This window comes from Trichomycterus rosablanca, chromosome 25 (genome assembly GCF_030014385.1).
Source record: "Trichomycterus rosablanca isolate fTriRos1 chromosome 25, fTriRos1.hap1, whole genome shotgun sequence".
Taxonomy (NCBI): domain Eukaryota; kingdom Metazoa; phylum Chordata; class Actinopteri; order Siluriformes; family Trichomycteridae; genus Trichomycterus; species Trichomycterus rosablanca.
This window is the reverse complement of record NC_086012.1, coordinates 12,725,001-12,745,491: the sequence shown is the minus strand read 5'-3', so window position 1 is coordinate 12,745,491 and position 20,491 is coordinate 12,725,001. Positions and strand designations below refer to the sequence as shown.

The following is a 20,491-nucleotide window of genomic DNA, read 5'->3' as shown; positions in this document are numbered from 1 at the left end:
AACTCCACACTCCTCGGGATCGAAGCCAGGACCTTCTTGCTGTGAGGCGACAGTGCTACCCACTTAGCCACCGTGATGCCCAACAACGTTATGAAGCAGAGCATCACAACATACAATTGTGTATTTGCACAGCATACAATTGTACACCATAATATCTATAATTGCACCTTTTAGGCTTACCCCTTTAGTTTTTCATTCTTTGTTAGATGTTCTTATATTCTCATTTTTTATATGATTATATTTTTATATTTTTATGTTTTATGATTTTAGACTTTTTATTTCCTTGCACTACATTGACGTGTCATTGTGTCATGCTTGTGATCATTGGGAATTGTTGCTGTAACACTGCAATTTCCCTTCGGGGATCAATATAGCAATCAATCAACCAATCATCACAACAGAGAATAGGTTGTGATAAGTGTGACTGCAGCCCCCCCACAAAAAAATACAAAAACTACATACAATCACATAAGACATATTAGTCTAGTGTTAGTTAGTTAGTTTTGTCAGTTAGTATTGGCGTCCCAATACTTTTGTTCAACACTGTGATTAATTTAGGATATCGTCATTAACAAAAGTCATTCTATCTATTTCCTCGGCTGCTCAGGACCCGGACCGCCCCACCTGGGGATCGAACCCAGGACCTTCTTGCTGTGAGGCGACAGTGCTACCCACTTACATTAACAAAAGTCATTAAATGTTAGAAAAATATGTTTTTCATAAATGGTTATTAAATTCATCAACTGATTTTATGAGGTTAAAAGAAAGTTTAGATTAAACAGGTTTGCAGTTCCGTCCCCTTCATTTTAAAATACTTGTTTATGCTAATACCTGTACAATATAAATAAAGAAGACAAGAGCTTAAGTTATAAATGATGCAGATTTCCTTTAATTGCTTTATTGTCTACTTGGACAATGAACAGTAACATAGCCCTTAGTAAAGAACAGCTGGTAAAGCCTGTTAGCAGGTCATGTTTAACTGGCACCACCAGTTTTTTGCTGGTGAGTCACATGGACACTTCCGGGCTAATCCGTTTAATCCTTTAGACACACTGACTGCACAGACGCGGCTCTTACAGTCAGGATTCAACCACTTGGACTATTTTTATTGTGACCTGACAGACAAAAGACAGACGAATAAAACAAATACAGCAAGAAGAACCTGCACAGCCACACTACTGTTCCGTCCTAAAGTATTTGGACACCTGACCATAAGCGTATTAGATGTTCCACTTCAAAACCAAATGGTATTAAAATAGACTGACCTCTATGTGAGATTTGCTAGAACATCAGCCCCTTCTCTGAGAAGGCTTCTTATAACACTTTAAAGTATGTCTGTTGGAATTTGTGCCCAGTCAGCCAAAAGAGCATTTGTATGGCTGGGAAGTCTCAATTGATGTTCCAGTTCATTCAGTGTAACAGGACACTGAGTTTCTTTGAATCAAGTATTTCTTCATGCCTTTATACAGCTTGCAGCACAGGGGAACAGTCATGCTGAAACTGCTGCTGTAAAGTTGGAATCTTATCATTCCTTTTATATAATTGATTTATTAAACCTGTTAGCAATGGTTCTGGCCAAAACACATGAATTTAAAAATTAGGGTTCCAATAGGGTGTCCCAATACTTTTGCCCATGCAGTGACATGTGATATAGAAATGTGGTAAACGTATAACCTGAGATAACCCCAGGTGAGAAAGGGTATCCAGTTAGCCTAGATTTACAACATTCCATCCTGTTTAGGATACTCATCTTTGTTCAACAGCTAAATCGTAAAGTGAGTAGACACACGTACAACAGCACAAATTATGGTAGGCAAAATTACAACGTATTGTATGTGACAATACAACCAATGTTTGTCAAAATGGGTTTGCCTCTCCCATTTATAAAATGACAAAGAACTCTAGCTGTAGATTTTATAAATGTATATATACTGTATATATATTGCATTTTCCACTTTTTCTCCCGACTTTTAGCGTATCCAATTATCCAATTGCATTATGCTTCCTCTCTACTGATGCCGATCCCCGCCCTGATTGAGGAGAGCAAAACTGTCACACGCCCCCTCCGACACGTGCAGTAGCTGACTTCATCTTTTCATCTGCACGAGGCGAGTTCACATGTGGATCAGCTTTGTGTATCGAGAGCCACACCCTGATCCTCATTATCCCCCGTCTCTGTGCAGGCACCATCAACCAGCCAGCAGAGGTCGTAACTGCATCAGTTATGAGGAGTCCCTATGTGGCTCCCATCCTGAATGAACAACAGCCAATCGTTGCTGCTAATAGATCTTAATTACTAACGATGCAATCCAACAAAATAATATCCATGGTTGTACTCTGGCTGCAGCATTAATGAACAACAGTTTCTTAAACATCAAATTTGACCATCATTCATTACGGGCATTAAATTTTACCCAGTGTTCCTTTATGACACCCAAACACCACTGTACAACTACTTTTTAAAATAAGAAATAAGACCAAACCCCAGCTCTTACTATGATCTAATATATATATTTAAATCAATATGTCATCAAGTGCTGCATGCTGAAGTTGTCTATATAGGGCAGTGCATTAATCTGCACTGAGGGCGGTTGGCATTTCTTATGCAGTTTTTGTACATCTGTCTTCATCCCCCTGCAAGTCTGGCAGAGGCAGAAAAGAGAAAGAACCAACAGAGGGATGAGGGGGGTACAAAAATAGAGAGAGTCCCATGATAAATGAGGGGTAAACTGGAGCTTGCTGTTTCTGGAGCAGGTCTGAGTTAAAAGGAACGGGGAGCGGTGGGGTGAGGAGAGAGACGTGGTGTATACATCCCAGCTTCATCTTTCATTAGCTCCATTCTACTTTCATGTCCGTTCTACTGTCCCACTCTCAGACACCTATATATCTATACTCTTCGATTTACCTGTGGTTTTTTATTTATCTACCGATTGCTCTCACTGTGGTTCAGTTGAGTCCTAAAGCCTTTGAAAAAAATCTTATACCAATTCAGAGTGATGCATTTCTTTATTCACTCACCCTAAGAGGCCAGTTAGCATGGCCATTAGCAGTTAGCAATACACCCACTAGTTTTTGGGAGGTGAATGAAACCCACACAAACGTACACATACACAAAACACACACTTTGCCTTGTGGCACTGTTCACTTGCTTCTAGTTAGCAGTTTCTGGTCTTAATTTAGGTATCACAGGGTAACACCACATATCCTGCAGGATTATATCTGTCCTGTATGCACTAACATTAGCCTAAAACTATTATATCAATAGAAGAGAGTGAACAGCTCATACCTCTTTGGCCCTCTCTAGCTCGTTGTGCAGGGCCTGCTTGGAGACCTCCACCTCGATGATCTTCTGCCTGAGCATCTCATTCTCATCTTCGGCTCGTGTCCGCTTGTCCTCCACGGTCTCCAGCTCGTTGTGAAGACGCACCGACACATCTTTGGCAACCTGAATTCGAATAGATGAAGACAAAAGCATGAGTGGCTTCAAGGACTGTGATGCTCATGGAAATGTATTATTTCATCAGTCCTGATCCAACATGATTTGGCTGTTGTATTAAGTGTGAGAATCAAAACAACTACTAAAAGGATTTAAATATATATCAGGAAAATCCAAATCAACAGGGACTGAGGGAGAAAAAAAACTAGAAAAATCACTGCCAGGACCCAGTTTCAATTTATGGCTGTCAAAGCATTATGGTTGAACAATCTACTATGCAGGGGAAAGAGTCAGTAAGTCGACTCTTCCACCACTGAGATTCTCACGCCTGTTTAACTACAGCTAAAGATAGAGAAAGAGAGTGCTAAGTGGAACCCCAACCAGCTACTCAATCCACCAATCAACTCACAAATGGTCAAAGTTCTGAATCTTCTCTTACTAAAGAATTATCTAACAAAAAAGGGGGAAAATGTAAGAAAAAAAAAAAAATCACCAAAAAAACATGGCCATAAAATAAACACATAGCAGTAAAAGCACTAACACACACCTTGAGGTCCTGTTCTAGGTTTCTGAGAAGTTCTCCATCCACATGGCCGGTCTGCGCCACACGCAGGCTTTTCTGCTCGGCCTTGCGCAGCCGGTACTGGAGGATTCGACAGTTCTTATTGGAGCGATCCAGCTCCCTGCGCAGCTCCTGCAGCTGATACATCTCCTCCTCCAGATAGCTGTCCCTGATCTCCTCCATCTCAGCTCGCAGCTCATCCACTTCATCCTAGTACAAGCACAAAACATTAAAAGAAACAAAATCAGATGGAAAGTTTTAACCTGGTCAGGTTTGCAGCAAATCCAGAGCTGATGGGGCAAAAATATACAAACAGCAAGTGAATTTTGTTGAGTAGAAAGTTCAGTATTTGACACTGGCTCCTAATAGCTTTTCAGTCAACCATAGATTTGTACAGCTTGAGTTTCTAAAACTGTGAAAAACTGTAAAAATTTAAGTACAAAATACATGGAACAGTGGTCTCTTTGCCAAGGTTGAGAGAAAAGCCCAAAATTAAAAATTTTCTGATAGGAAATGGTACAAATGTAATCCAAGAACTACCAAAAAGGGTCTACCATAAATTACAAGCTGCTTAAAGACAGGTTACAAGTTAAAGACAGGTTACAAATTACAAGTTGCTTAAAGACAGGTGTCCAACGTACACAGTCATCACCACAATATCAGAGACTGTGGTGCCAGGAAGAAGCTCTCAGTTGGGTGCTTCAAAAAGACAATGACCCATAACATGAAAATTAAAAACACGATTTTTAATTAAATTAGAGTTTTCAATATCCATATGGGACACATTAAGCTTAAATAATACTTAAATAATACTTAATAAGCTTTAATAATACTTAAAAGACCTTTTTAAAAGACCAACAATGTACACATAAATACATTTAAATTTGTGAACCTTTTTTTTTTGGATACAGAGATATTTAATTCAATCAATAAACATCATTTGTCAATGGTTAACTGATAACTCGACCATCTTATATCCTATCAAAAATACAACGATAAAACACATTACAGTTTCATATCAACACAATTCCATACTTTTATAATTAAAAACAGAGATATAGTGAAGGTGTCAGTAATGTAGAACAATAAGATGAACATAAACACAGTGAGCAGAAGCAATTCAGCATCATTAAACTATATTTTACACCAAATTATATGATTATAAACACAGTTTTACCTTTACACTGGAAGATTATTAATTAAACTGTATAAATGCCTAAAAAACTTCAGATTAACAACTCTACATGTGGCTGTACACAGAGCTGGCGCATGCGCACTGGAGGTGCCTCTGGGCGTGTTTGAAATCGACGCTCTTTCTCGCTGCGCGTTTAATTGGAATGAAGCGTCAATTGAGGGAAATGAATTTACAATACATTTATAACATACATGAACTGAACTGGTTAAGTTATGTTAAATATGAAATGTTGAACTTGTTTTTCATATCAATATTGCAAATTGCAAAAATACATTTAAAACAGACATTATAGGCAATATAATTGTTTTATTAAACATCACCAAATGCATGTCTGCATGACCAAATCAAGAATTTCAGAAAATCAATAGATTGTGACATTGGTAGCCTACTGAGTACAGTTTAGGACTATTAATCGGAAGATTGTGGTTTCAAATCCTGGCTCTGCCATTCAGCTGTTGGGCCCTTAATCCTGTCTGCCCCAAGCCCCAACCTGGCAGTGGTGGGGCTTGATCCAGCAACCTTTCGATTACTAGTCAATTACCTTAACCGCTAGGCTACAACTGCCCTCAAAATCATTTACATTAAACATTTGCAACATTAAGCAGACGGGACTTACAATTATGACTGAATACAATTCAAGCAATTGAGGGTTAAGGGCCTTGCTCAGGGGCCAAACGGTGACGACTTGGCGATTGTGGGGCTTGACCTGGCAATCTTAGGATTACTAGTCCAGTACCTTAACCATAAGTTCAAATGGTTATTATCAGTGGTTGAATTATTATACAGAAATTGGTTTTAATTAGACTCAGTGGGTACCACTGTTGCGTCACAGCAAAAAAGGTCCTGGGTTCGATCCCCATGTGGAGCCGTAGGGGTCCTTTCTGTGTGGAGTTTGCATGTTCTCCACGCGTCTGTGTGGGTTTCCTGCGGGCGCTCCGGTTTCCTCCCACAGTCCAAAGACGTGAAAGTGAGGTGAATTAGAGATTCGAAAATGTCCATGACTACCTGTCCTGTCATGAATGTAACCAAAGTGTGTAAAACATGATGTTAAAATCTTAATAAACAAATGAAGGTACCTTGAGGTAGTCGTTTTCTGAGCGCAGATCCTCTATTTCCCGCAGTAAATCCTCCGCTTGCTCACTGCAGCGCTCGGCTCTGAGCGGCTCTGTCGCGGGTTTGGGTGTCTGGATCGCGGGTGAGCTCTGATCTGCGGCCGCTCTTGCGCTCTGAGCATCAGGAGGCTCGCTGGATCCGGAGCCGCCTCCGGACTCCGCATCACTGCTGGCGGCCAGTGGCTCGGAGGGACAGTCGGACAGATCCGAGCTGCTGTCGGTCTGTGCCAGGCGCCCGGTGGGAACCCGCACTGGAGAGTCTGAACCCGAAATAGGGCGCAGCAGAGGGGTCAGTTTTAGCTTTGCGCTTTTTGGGAGTCTTGAAGCAGATTCCACCACCTTGCTGCTGGATTTGGGTTCAACAGATCCGCGCTGACCGACCTTTGGGGCCTTTTTGGTGATCGCGGACTTAGGTGCGCTTTTTACCGGGACGGGTTTGTCCTTCGCTCCGGGCGCAGCGCGTCTCCCGATGCGGCTGGTCGGAAGCAGTGATGCCGAGGGAACCTGCTGTTTGCTAAGTTTGGGAGATTTCGGGGTGAGCGCGGTGGGTTTTGGTAATCTCGAGTGACCATCCTTGAGGGACGGTCTGGCTGGAGATGGCGCACGGTTTAACCTTTTCTTCTCCTGCGGTTTTGCGTCGCTGCGGGTTGATCCATCTGCGGCGGCGCTTTCCATCATAACAGCGGGATAAAAAAGCCACACTCATTCCCGACAGGTACCAGAACCAGGACGCACCACTCTTCACCCTCCTGTCTCATTACTTTTACCTGACGCATCAGATACAATGCGTAATCCCAGTACAGCCGCGCTTCCCTTATAATCCCGCAGGCGCGTCTGTCACAGCAACAAATGGCAACCTAGCGCAAAATCGCATCCGCAGGCCTGATCAACATGCCCGTCCTTCCTCTCAGACCTTATCCTAGCACCGTTCTGTGTTTTCGATCGCCCCGTTCCTCTTTTTCTATCCGACCGAAGGAAAAAACCCGCAGCCGCTGCGGTGTGACGCCCGGTGCTGTGATTTGTTTAACGCGCATGCGCAACACGACAGCGCTCAGTGATCTGTGTCACAAATCACACCACGCTCACTACTCCCTAAGTGTAAAATTAGGGCTCAACATCCTTGGATGGACACATCTGCGACTGTTTTAGTTCAAGTGAAACAAGTAATGTTTATATAGGCACTACATTTGTGTAATAAAACTATTTGCATCCATTAGTCTAATTATAATTAGATAATCTGGTATATCAACTATGCTACGCTACCTAGTTTGACGTTATTTCTGGAATAAAATTACATTTGGGACGCAGCCCATGTCTTCAACTGCCTCTGTTTGATTCTATTCTGACCAAACATCACCTAAAATGTTCATTAACTATATACAGTACAGTATTAATTTAACAACAAAAAGGGTCTATCCTAGTAACACTGCCATGCCAACAATGCTGCTCCTGCCAGATGTGACGGTAACATGGCGTGTTTGCACCAAGAATGTCAAGAACTCACTACAGACTTTATTACAGACTGGACTGAATAATAACTCCAATAATTATAATTATAATTTTTTTTGCTTGTAATAACTTTTAGTTCACTTTAATTTATTTAAATGATCGTCCAGGCTACCCAAGAGGATGGAGGTCCCTGCTAAGCCTGGTTCCTCTCAAGGTTTCTTCCAATAATTTTAAGGGAGTTTTTCCTTGCCCCTGTCGCCCTCGGCTTGCTCAATAAGGTTTTTTTTGTATCTGTTGGTCCTGGATTCTGTAAAGTTGCTTTGAGACAATGTCTATTGTAAAAAGCGCTATAGAAATAAAGTTGACTTGACTAACACCTAAAACTAGCTCATTCCTCAGGCCAGCACTCACTAGACAATCAGACATCATTCCCCTATTAGTGTTTTTATAAAGGAGTACCTGATAAAAAAAACTCAGACAGCAGAACATAGGAGTCCATGCTAGCACTACACAATCGCAATAGCAATTTGCTAAATAGTGGCCTATGTAGTCACTAGGGTGTGGTTTGAAAATACAGGAGCAACTGGAGGCTCACACCTCTGTTACCCTGGCAGCAGGTGCCCTCACTGTTCAGGGTCGTCATGCAAATTCATCATTACACAATGCAAACACATTATCCTCTGAACCACATGGTTCACTTAAGTGCTTCAATAAAACACACGAAACAAACTGTAGCCTAGTGGTTAAGGTACTGGTAATCAGAGGGTCACTGGTTCAAGCCCCACCACTGCCTGGGTGCTGCTGTTGGGCCCTTAACCCTCGATTGCTCAGACTGTATACTGTAACTGTAATGTAAGTCGATTTGGATAGAGGCATCTGCTAAATGCTGAAAATGTAAATGTAAAAAGCAACAAAACAAGGAACCATAACTACATCAACTGAACATCAATTGGGATGTAGCAATGATAATTCATAGTAATTGTCTATTGTTTTTAATTATTGATATATTTTATTCTGTGTAGGAGCCAAGTAAACTCAGATAGTGAACATCTAACAGCTATGGCAAGCAAAGACAGTCAGCTTCCACTTAGCACTACTGTACGTAGATGTAAATGCATGATTCCACATTCACAGATCTGCACAGGTCAGCAGCCAGAATCTATTGGGGGTAATTTTGTCCACCATATACAATTTAAAAACTGCATTTATTATTTATTTATTATGATTTTAACGTCATGTTTTACACACTTTGGTTACAGTAATGACAGGACAGGTAGAAACTGGTTACACGTGAATCATCAGTTCATAAGTCAAACAGAGTCATGGACAATTTTGTATCTCCAATTCGCCTCACTTGCTTGTCTTTGGACTGTGGGAGGAAACCGGAGCTCCCGGGGGAAACCCACACAGACACAGGGAGAACATGCAAACTCCACACAGTTAGGACCCGGACCGCTCCACCTGGGAATCGAACCCAGGTAGTTATTAGGCAAAAATTCTAAGTACTATACATAAAGCATGTTTCTGGTTTGACTGGGGTGCTGGATTTGTATCACCAGTTACAAATGATTGGCTCTTTTTTTTTTTACTAAGCAGTATTAATTCTGTAAAACACCTCAAATGTTCAACTCTAGGCTTCTTTTAGTTTAATTTTTTAGTTTAACATGTTGTGTAAATGCTGTCCTTTAACAGTAAAAAAAGATAATATTGCCATCTAGTGGCTTGTCTAAACACTGCATCCCTAATAAGAAAGGTACAAAGTGGTCATGCAGGCAATAAATATATTTTTATTTGCACGGCATTAGTTCAAAAACGCCACAAGTTATAAAAATCATTATTTTTAAACATGCCAAACTGTTCCAAATACCTAAAATAATCAGGTTATTTATGTAAAGTATTGTTCTTCACCTCCACGTCTCAGTGAGGGTGCATTGTATCAAATCCTAAACAGCTGATGAAAATGTAAGAAAGGTTATCCTATACAAAATTGACATTCAAAAAGCAACAGTTATTGTTATAGTTATTATCATTAAGAATACCCTCACAGTCAGAATATTTATTATTTTATGGGCCTGTCATGTTACAAGCAGAACCTTTTTTCTAATACTGGATACAGAAATGCAGATAGACTAAACACTTTTGTGCTGCAATACTGACAAACACTTTCTAAAATAAATCAAAGTATTAAATTAAGAATTTAAATTGAAGTTTTCAAAAATGTCAAATCAATGATTTCCCTTTAAATAAACAAATGGAGGAAATTGAAAGAATTTTCAGCTACAGCTTAGTAAATTAAAATAATGGGTTTTTAAGATCCCTAATGCAAACAAACCAAAGAAAAACAAAACAGGAAAACACACACACACACACACACACAGGTTTGTACATTATGTGTAAGGTAAAAAGCACTTGGTGATAAATAAAGGCCCTTCATTAACAAATCTGTCACATTTACAAAATAACACAAAATGCAAAAACATTCCAGGTTAGTACACGTTTACTAAATCCCTTAAAAAAAACAAGTAATACTGCAGAGTTTTAGGCTGGTTTGTGAATTTCCAAAGCCAGTTAAAAATCACACAGTCGATATAAAGACCAAATAAATGAAGGAAGAGCGAAGAGTTTACTGGATCTGTGTGGAAACAAAGCCAGTATATCCACACAAGAGTTCGACAGATTCTCATTGTGCAACCAGACAGCACAAATAAAATACAAAACTAAATTCACACCTTTAACATCATTAATAATTAAAACAGCACTAAATACAGTCGAAGTCAAAAGTTGACATACTCTTGATTTCTTTAACCGTCTTTTTTCTGTGGTTCAGAACAAACTTTCATGAATCTACATTTACATTTTCGGCATTTAACAGATGCTTTTATCCAAAGCGATTTACAGTATAAAGTCTAAGCAACTGAGCATTAAGGGCCTTGCTCAAGGGTCCAACAGTGGCAACCTGGTGGGGTTTGAACCAGCGACCTTCTGCTTACTAGTCCAGTACCTTAACCGCTAGGCTACAACTGCCCTAAATCAGGATGGCTGAGCGGTCTAAGATGCCAGACTCGAGTGTGAATACTTCCCTAATGAGGGTTCTGGTCTCCAAATGGAGACGTGGGTTCAAATCCCACCTTTACTTGGGCAGTTGTAGCCTAGTGGTAATCGAAGAGTCACCGGTTCAAGTCCCACCACTGCCAGGCTGCCACTGTTGGGTCCTTGAGCAAGGCCCTTAACCCTCAATTGCTTGGACAATAATACTGTCACAGTACTGTTAGTCGCTTTGGATTAAAAATGTAAACGTAGCCTTTCATGAATTTAGTTTTGTGTGAGTCAATACTGGGTCAAAAATATACATACAGCAACATATATAGTTCGTTTGGTGGTGTACATAGTAGTATATGCATTCTTGCATGACATTTGACAGACAGTGACGCTTGCTTGACTGCTGACGGTGTTACCTTTGTTCCAGCGCTCAGGCAGACACAGCAGATCTGTTTTTTCCTGCTGGTTTTCAGAACACATCCGACCAGCCGAAACCTGCAGCCACACCATGCCTTTGTCATACATATAATTAATGCTCTGTTTAAATTTACTGAAGCGATCTGAACAACCACAAACATAGATCTTTATATTCCAACCATAAACAAAGAATTGTGCTTACCGCTTTGCTTATTAATGCTGTATATTAATTATATTCATTTCTTTTTTTGTGTCAATGAAATACAAATAAGTGAAAAGTTCTCACTAAACCCTGTCTTCTGATCATGGTCATACTGGGGCCACCCTGCAAACCCTCATTTACACCCAGGCGCAATTAAAAGGAACTAATTTACCTCAGTATGGTTACCTCAGCCTAATGAAGCTTCTAGAGGCAACCCACACCAACATAGAGAAAACATAAAACTTCTCTCAGACAGCATGCCAGGTCTCCAGGACTCACACTACGGGCTAAACAACTGATCCGACTCAGAATTACACATGTGCTGAGGTCTAGGTTGCCAAATTGCAGAAAAATGTTTCATCTTATATAAGATAAGGGTCCGGCAATGAAAACTCAGTAATTATTTAGATGCTACATGGTAGATGATGAACCATCAGAATTGCCAAAGTAGAAATGTAGCCCGTAACAAACACTGTAAAGATGTATGAGCACTAAATAGAAGAACTTTTCGGGAAGAACGTCTACCTACTCCTAATTTCTCCATCGTTAATCTCTAACACGACTGCAGGACACCCTTTGAACATTACTGCAAGCGCCACTGAAGGTACAGAAGCATACATGTTTGCGTTTGTGGTTGCACATGCATCTACACAGTATTAAACCTGGTTGTGAACTTGTGCAAATGAAATTGGCGTTCTACAAAGACCAATCCTTTGACAGAGTAAATTCTACAGGGATTCTTGTTAAACTCCTTGGTAGTGGTGGGTCATCCATGTGTCCGCAGGTGCACTCCGCCCGCTAGTGGAAAGGTGTTTGAACTGCAGGTGCTGATAGTAAACTGGAGATGGGATGAGAATGTGGGATTGTTAACATGGCTCAACAGCAGCGCATGCGTGGAGGGAGGAGTTCCGGCGGCACCTTGGGTTCAGGCTGAAGAGAAAGGACGCTGTTGGAGAGTTCCCTGCTGGGCATTTCAAGAGGCATCTACAGAATAAAAAACAGGAGACAGGTATCATGTCAACATCCCACTGACACTGATCCTTGGGTGGATCCTCCTTTTATACCCAATCAAGATTCCCTCAGCTGGTATCAATTCACCTGCTAATTGTGAAGCGCTGACACTAGCTCTATATTCTAGTCTGTTTCAATGATTTGCTCAGAAGATTTACAGCTTTCATCTTCAAGCAGTTAATCATGGATTAATACTTACCTTACTCAATATATCATCCACTAATTTGAGAAATATCTCGTCCACGTTGAAGTTGTCCTTGGCACTAGACTCACAGAATCGCATCCCAGATATCCGTGAAGCAAACTGTCAGGAGAGAGAACAGTGAGTGGTTCACTGTCAGCTGCCTCTTATGGATATTTAATTGAAAACAGTATCAACTAAGGTATCAGCTAATTCACATTTTAATGCCTCTGGCAGATGTTTAAAAGTAGCAAACACACACAAAAGAACATAAAAATCAAGTTGGTTGCACGTGTTGGACACACTCACCCTCTCAGCCTGCTGGCGTGCGATGACACGGTCGCTCTCGCAGTCCAACTTATTTCCGACTAATAGGAGCTCAGCATCCTCTGATGCATACTGGGAGAAATAGAACAGTAAAGTGTAATCCTCTGTTTAGAATTGGCTTAAATGTCTTAAATTGAAGTGTTTTGAGATGGTTGCAATAATATGCATCAGCAGATTTTAGTAGTGGACTTTATATTACATGTACAGCAGGGATGTTCAAAGTTTTCTTGTCGGGGGGCCAGGTGGAGTAAAAAATACGCCAACATGGGCTACAGACTATTTTGTAATGAAATAAGTAACAAGATAATACACCTACCTGACTACTAACATTTAAACTTCCTTTTCATTTGAGTGACTAATCATCCAAACTAAGATGTTGCCAATTCCACTCATCAGTTTATAATGCTAATGTAAAGATTATTATACTTATTTAAATTTTCAGTGAAAAAATATTCTGCATTCGCTGCCTAAAAAAACTTGTGAATGTTGTTGTTTAATTCTTAACGCCATGTCAGCTGCTACGGCTATTATCATGGCATGCTAATAGATTCAGTCTTTAAACGTCTAAGCGGTGGGTGTGATTTGCTTTCTTTACTTGTGTGTATGGTGGTTAGAATGATTGTGTAACATAATAAAACGGATAGTTCCGGTCCTAAAATCTGATTGGCTGAGCCGCGTTCGAAGCCGTTGTAAAATCCCCGATAAACGCACACCTAGGACCACCTCACATCATTCCATATTAATACGCCACTGAATAGAGAAAGTTAATGTTATTTTCGCCCTCACGTTGCCTAGCAACACTGTTAATCGGATTACCTTGCGTCGCGGAAGAATGCTTTATTGTAAGTTTATACACAATAAATACATTCATGATTAAACATTGTTGTATTTATTATATTTTATGTTGACCGCCGTTTTATAAAAGCAATAAGCCACTCGAGACCGTACGTTACTGTTACGATTTAAGCACGGGGAAAGAAGTCATCCCCGTGCTAAAATCACAGTAACGTACGGCCTCTCGTGGCTTATTGCTTTAATGAGGGTGTAGAGTTTTAATTGTTTTTTATTTCTTATATAGCGTTTTAAGTGTAAATGCTTCCAAGAATTTAAGCAGTGTTTGGGGGGGTACTGAGGTGAAGATTTCCTTGTAGCTGTTCGTATTGTAGAATTTTGTTCTGATGGTGTTCATCTGTTGGCATTAATAGAGAATGTGCTTAATAGAAGTTCTTGATCAACAGAATGGGCAAGTGGGGGCCTGGTCTCCTTTTAGCAAGTAGGTATGGGTCAATTTGGTGTGTCCTATGCGGCATCTTGTGTAGATACATTGTTCCCATCGTTTTTCGGGGTATTGAGCTTCATATGTGCGGAGCAATATTTATGCGGTACCTTGTCGATCATTTTCATCCATTTAGGCAGGTCTTCAAAGGTCTCCTGCTTGGTGATATCATAGACCAGTACGATGCCTTTAGCACCGCGGTAATAAGCAGACGTGATGCTGTTAAACCTCTCCTGACCTGCTGTGTCCCTACAAAAGCATTACTGGGTGAGTATAGTCAACAGTACTCTACAGCACAATCACAAATCATAATCTAAAATTAGTAAGAATATAATTAGATATGATTAAAATGTAAAGAACAAGAAGTACAATAAACGAAAATGTGTAATCAGAAGCAGAATCATGTGGTGCTTTCATTTATTGACCCTTTAATTTATTAGTTACATTCATTTTCAACATTTCTAAAGATTTCTGACATAATTATACTTAAATGATTACAGTGTTAGTCATATAATTTATCATTTCAACTTATTTACTTCAATTTACTCTAAAGCTACTCTGACAATCGACATAAAACTGCAGACATATTAAATCACAACAGAGTCCTTTCAATTTTTCTTTCTACAAAATAGGATTATAAAACTTTAAATAATACCATACATTTTAAAATCGGTCACTGTTGATTGAATTTAGTTAAAACCTACACATTTACTGTACCTTATCAACCCTAGCCTGGTTGCATTTCCCAAAAACAGGACATGATGACACATGGCATGTTAAGGTGAACGGTAGCAGAGCTGAGGATGCTGGCAGCTGGATGTGAGTAAACGTGACACAAAAACATGACATTTAGTGGGCAGAGATGGAGACGGGATGGAGGGGTGGGTTTAGGAAAAGCAAGGGTGAGAGGTTAATAAAGGTTTGAGCGGCTCAAACTATAATTGTAAACACAGAAGTGAGTAAAAGGAAGAAGGGAGCAAAGGGTTATATTGGGAAGGAATATAACCTAAACTGGGAACCTAAACTGCAGTGATTCCAAATTGGCCCAAATTGTAATTTTTAAAGATACTATAGGATTACAAGAGAAAAAACATGAATAACATGAATGAATTGGTAGTTTAGTGGGTTGGAAGTGAAATTAAAGAAGACGGCAATGAGGTCTAATACTCTAATAGTTATCTGGCCTGATGTTACAGCAGGAAATAGATATGGGGGGGGGGGGGGGGGGGGGTATTTAGAGGAGATTAACTAAAAGATGCAGGAATGAACACAAGGAATCTTCAGTGAGCATAATAGGTTAATGAAAACCACCAGACTAAAGCATATTGCAGTCACAAGGCTGGAAACTTATTATACATAGCAAGCGAGCACGGCCTTCCATTAAAGAACCAACAAGCTGTGAGCATTGTGAAAATAACTACAGTGGTACCTTTACAAGGAACGTCAACGTCCCCTACACTCAAAATCTTTGAAACTCAACGCCCTTCGTTGAGAAATTTGTAACTGCTTGAGCGGTGTGGTAAAACGTCCCGCGAACATGAGACGAACCTGCATTTGTGTGGAACAACCGTCAAATTCACTCTGAAAGCTCCACGTGTATCTGTGTTCAGCGGTGTTTCTGCTGTTTCACTTTTAAACTTGTGTTACAGCTCGAGGTTCTGAGAAATTGTAAGAATCAGCTTTTCCGAGAGAGTCTAAAACGCTTATCATTAAAAAAATAATAAACTTAATGTATCAAAAGAATGACACAAACACTAAACCTCTCTTAGTTATTACTGCTTATTTGTTCTCTCCACTAATTAAGAAGCACAACAAAACAATACATTTTTAACTGTTTTTCAATTGTATTTCAGTGTTTTTATACTATATTTTTGTTATTTTCAGTGTATAAGTGTCAAAATCAACCCCATTATTTTATATTAGCCTAAAATATATGCAGTTCCACAAGACCATGGAACGCATTAACAGGCTTCCCATACATCCTTATGGGAAAAAATACCTTAAAACTTAATGCCACTCCCAGAACCAATTGATGTTGAGTTTCAAGGTATATAAATAAAACAAACATAAAGTTGTATGGTTGTTCTGAATTTGATATAATGCTGAGCTTTAAATCTTCAAAGATTATAGCATAATGAATAATAAATACGTATTTAAATAATACACTCAATGTGATACACTGAGAGAAAACTGGAGTCACATTTGCGTGGTGCACCACTGATGCACTACTAACATTCAGACAGCTGTAAGAATGATTCAGCTTCCTGATCATTTCAGCACTGGAACATGTTAATCCTCGACTGTGACCACGAGGAAAGTTTCGTGTTAGACTTTTTGGCAGAGAGCATAGTTAAGTCAGTCTTATGCATCTGAGACACAGGACGTGACAGTCAGGGTGAGTCTGTGATAAAGCCAGAGCACTTCCTGTCCACTTACCAGATCTGCAACCTGATCTTCTTCCCTCTGAGCTCCACTGTTTTAATTTTAAAATCCACACCTTAATACACAAAGAGACAGGTACATGACAAAAATACCAAGACGTACAGAAAGAAAGGAGGATAAGAGGTATGCAAGCTTTCGTGTTTTTAAAATCAGAAACTGACCCTATTCACCAACAGAACTGTCAGGCATTTAATGTTTTTTGTATTATTATGAGTAAATTCTTGAAAAACTGCTGAGAAACATCCTTAAACCAAGTCTTGCATCAACAACCACGCTCAGTCAGATCACTAAGATTTTTCTACATTCTGATGTTTTATATAAATATAAATTGTAGCTCTTGTCCAGTCTTTGTATAATCTAACACAGTATCCTCCATACTAGGACCATTGAACAACATTTACAGACATCCCGGAACTTCCGGGCATATACATAGCGGCTCCCTGATGCCCGCAAGTCAGATAAAATCTCCCGGAATCTAGAACGAGTGGCCAAGAGCGACACACACACACACACACACACACACACACACACACAAACACACAAACGAGCACGCAGGCGACAAAGATGTTCTCCCCCGATCACGTATTAAATCCGTTATCTGATATACAATCTAGCGCACTGTGTAGGGAACATCAATCAATTGTCTAATATACTGTCTAGTGCACTATGTAGGGAACATAAATCCGTTATCTGATATACAATCTAGTGCACTATGGAGGGAACATAATTAATTATGTAATACACTATCTAGTGCACTATGTAAGGAACACAAATCATCATCTAGTTATACTTTCTAGTGCACTATGTAGTGAACATGAATGTGTTATCTAATACACTCTCTAGTGCACTATGTAGTGAACATAAACCAATTGTCTAATTCACTATCTAGTGCACTACGTAGAGAACCTAAATCCGTTAACTAATCCGTTACCTAAAGCATTATGTAAGAAACATTAATATATTATCTAGTACACTTTCTAGTGCACTATGTAGGGAACATAAACCAATTGTCTAATACACTATCTAGAGCACTATGTAGGGAACATAAATCCGTTATCTGATATACAATTTAGTGCACTATGTAGGGAACATAAACCAATTGTCTAATACACTACCTAGTGCACTATGTAAGGAACACAAATCATCATCTAGTTATACTTTCTAGTGCACTATGTAGTGAACATGAATGCGTTATCTAATACACTATCTAGTGCACTATGTAGGGAACATAAACCAATTGTCTAATACACTATCTAGTGCACTATGTAAGGAACACAAATCATCATCTAGTTATACTTTCTAGTGCACTATGTAGTGAACATGAATGTGTTATCTAATACACTATCTAGTGCACTATGTAGGGAACATAAATCCGTTATCTAATACACTATCTAGTGCACTATGTAGGGAACATAAATCCGTTATCTGATATACAATCTAGTGCACTATGTAGGGAACATAAACCAATTGTCTAATACACTATCTAGTGCACTATGTAGGGAACATAAATCCATTATCTGATATACAATTTAGTGCACTATGCAGGGAACATAAACCAATTGTCTAATACACTATCTAGTGCACTATGTAGGGAACATAAATCCGTTATCTGATATACAATTTAGTGCACTATGTAGGGAACATAAACCAATTGTCTAATACACTATCTAGTGCACTATGTAAGGAACACAAATCATCATCTAGTTATACTTTCTAGTGCACTATGTAGTGAACATGAATGCGTTATCTAATACACTATCTAGTGCACTATGTAGGGAACATAAACCAATTGTCTAATTCACTATCTAGTGCACTATGTAGGGAACATAAATCCGTTATCTGATATACAATTTAGTGCACTATGTAGGGAACATAAACCAATTGTCTAATATACTGTCTAGTGCACTATGTAGGGAACATAAATCCGTTATCTGATATACAATTTAGTGCACTATGTAGGGAACATAATTATGTAATACACTATATAGTGCACTACGTAAGGAACACAAATCATCATCTAGTTATACTTTCTAGTGCACTATGTAGTGAACATGAATGCGTTATCTAATACACTATCTAGTGCACTATGTAGGGAACATAAACCAATTGTCTAATTCACTATCTAGTGCACTACGTAGGGAACCTAAATCCGTTAACTAATACGCTACCTAAAGCATTATGTAAGAAACATAAGTCTATTATCTAGTGCACTAAGTAAGGAACATAAATTATTTTCTAATATACTATCTAGTGCACTATGTAGTACACATTAATGTGTTTGTGACGCGAACAGCTAGCTTAGAACAGTTAGCTTTTGGGCTTGGGGGGTCGGGGTCGAGGTCCGGGTGCGGGGGTACCTCCCTGAAATGAGTTTTTGCAACTTGGGATGTCTGCATTTACACCCATGCACAGTTGGAAAAAAAAGTATATATGACGTGTGGGAGGTGTGAAAGTCTGTGCCTCTCCTCAGTCAAAACAGGGGTGGAGTAGTTGGCAAAACGCAATAAAAACAAGATTAAAGTTTCCTGTGTCAGCACATCATTTAGTTTGTGAATATTTCAATGCTTTGTTCTAACCTTTAAAAAAAAAAAACAGCTCCATATCATAATGCTTCCATGTCCATGCTTCAACATGAGTATGAGGTTCTTGGGATCAAATTTGCAACCCTGTTACTAAACAAATCAAAGTTCTGCGTCCAACTGCTTGTGTGCAAACTAGGGATGCACCGATCCGATATTAAGATCGGATATCGGTCCCGATATTACCAAAATGAGATGGATCGGATATCGGATAATCAGGCCGATCCATGGGTCCGATACGTTCACTTTAGTTCGTTTGCGACGCGTGCTAAGCCCGTACAGGACGCGCTGCTGACGTATAGCGTATAACACAAACAAAAACAGCAACATGGAGCGAGCCAAAGAGTCAGCTGCATGGAGCTATTTCACGCTTGCTATGCCAACAAGTTCGATGGCAACATGTTTATTACTCAGGTTTAGCTGCTATATTTTATTTTGAATTACTGTTTGCACTAAATATTTTCTCATTGTCAGCAGCCACATTTTGGGTGTGTTCGAAAACCTAGTGAGCTGCCTCGCTGTCTTACTGTCTACATAAGCGGCTGCCTCAGTAGAGAGGATTCTGATAAGTCATCAACTCATAAATCAGGTTATTCGAACGCGCTACTTACACAGCGATTCCATCGGGTTTAGCATTTAGCATCTTGCCATTAAACCAATGAACTGAGGTAGCACAGCGCTAACGCTAACGTCAATATAACATTTCCCTTCATGTACCGATAACGGTTACATTTCCTGACGAGCTCGAACTTGCAAATAAAAACACTCGGTACAAGTTTATACAAGTTAAAAATCAGTTATATTTTATTTACGTTTGATAATAACTCCATTCGTTTCTCCACCCCGTCAGCCATGTTTATTTGTCTGTAAGAAAAGCGCACCCGACCCGCAATGAATGCTGGGATTGCTTTGGTCACCAAGGCAGCGTCGGATGCTTACTCGTTGAGTGAAAATAACACTGAAATATTAAGATGCCTGTTTATGCCGCTCAGGTGGCGCAGCGGTAAAAAGAAACGCGCTGCAACCAGAGCTGGATTCTGAGAGCGTGGTATCGAATCCAGCCTTGCTTTACCGGTTCGAAGCCGAGTGGCTATATGAGCAACGATTGGCCGGTTGCTCATGTGGGGGGGTGGGACAAAGAACCGGATGTGGGTCTCTCTCTGTCAGAATGCGATTGCGTTCTCTGCCGGCTGATTGGAGGCGCTTACACAGAGATGGGTGAGGGTGCCCTTAGGGTGTGTCTCTCCGCATGCAACGCTAGGT

General features: G+C 39.8%; 2 protein-coding genes across 2 annotated transcripts in view; both read right to left on the bottom strand.

The window, feature by feature from the left end:
- The window catches only part of LOC134302388 (microtubule cross-linking factor 1), a 37,319-nt gene extending 30,153 nt beyond the window's left edge, over positions 1-7,166 (bottom strand). Inside the window, exons 1-3 of the mRNA XM_062987480.1 lie at positions 6,270-7,166; positions 3,984-4,208; positions 3,287-3,445 (exon numbers count right to left, since the gene is read on the bottom strand). Of these exons, the coding sequence (XP_062843550.1) occupies positions 3,287-3,445; positions 3,984-4,208; positions 6,270-6,983 (1,098 nt within the window). The 5' untranslated portion in view covers positions 6,984-7,166. The remainder of the gene's footprint in view (positions 1-3,286; positions 3,446-3,983; positions 4,209-6,269) is intronic.
- Positions 7,167-10,981: 3,815 nt separating this feature from the next.
- Positions 10,982-20,491, bottom strand: part of rab12 (RAB12, member RAS oncogene family) — a 12,135-nt gene continuing 2,625 nt past the window's right edge. The window contains exons 2-6 of the mRNA XM_062987545.1: positions 16,644-16,704; positions 14,318-14,456; positions 12,914-13,003; positions 12,623-12,727; positions 10,982-12,396 (exon numbers count right to left, since the gene is read on the bottom strand). Of these exons, the coding sequence (XP_062843615.1) occupies positions 12,289-12,396; positions 12,623-12,727; positions 12,914-13,003; positions 14,318-14,456; positions 16,644-16,704 (503 nt within the window). The 3' untranslated portion in view covers positions 10,982-12,288. The remainder of the gene's footprint in view (positions 12,397-12,622; positions 12,728-12,913; positions 13,004-14,317; positions 14,457-16,643; positions 16,705-20,491) is intronic.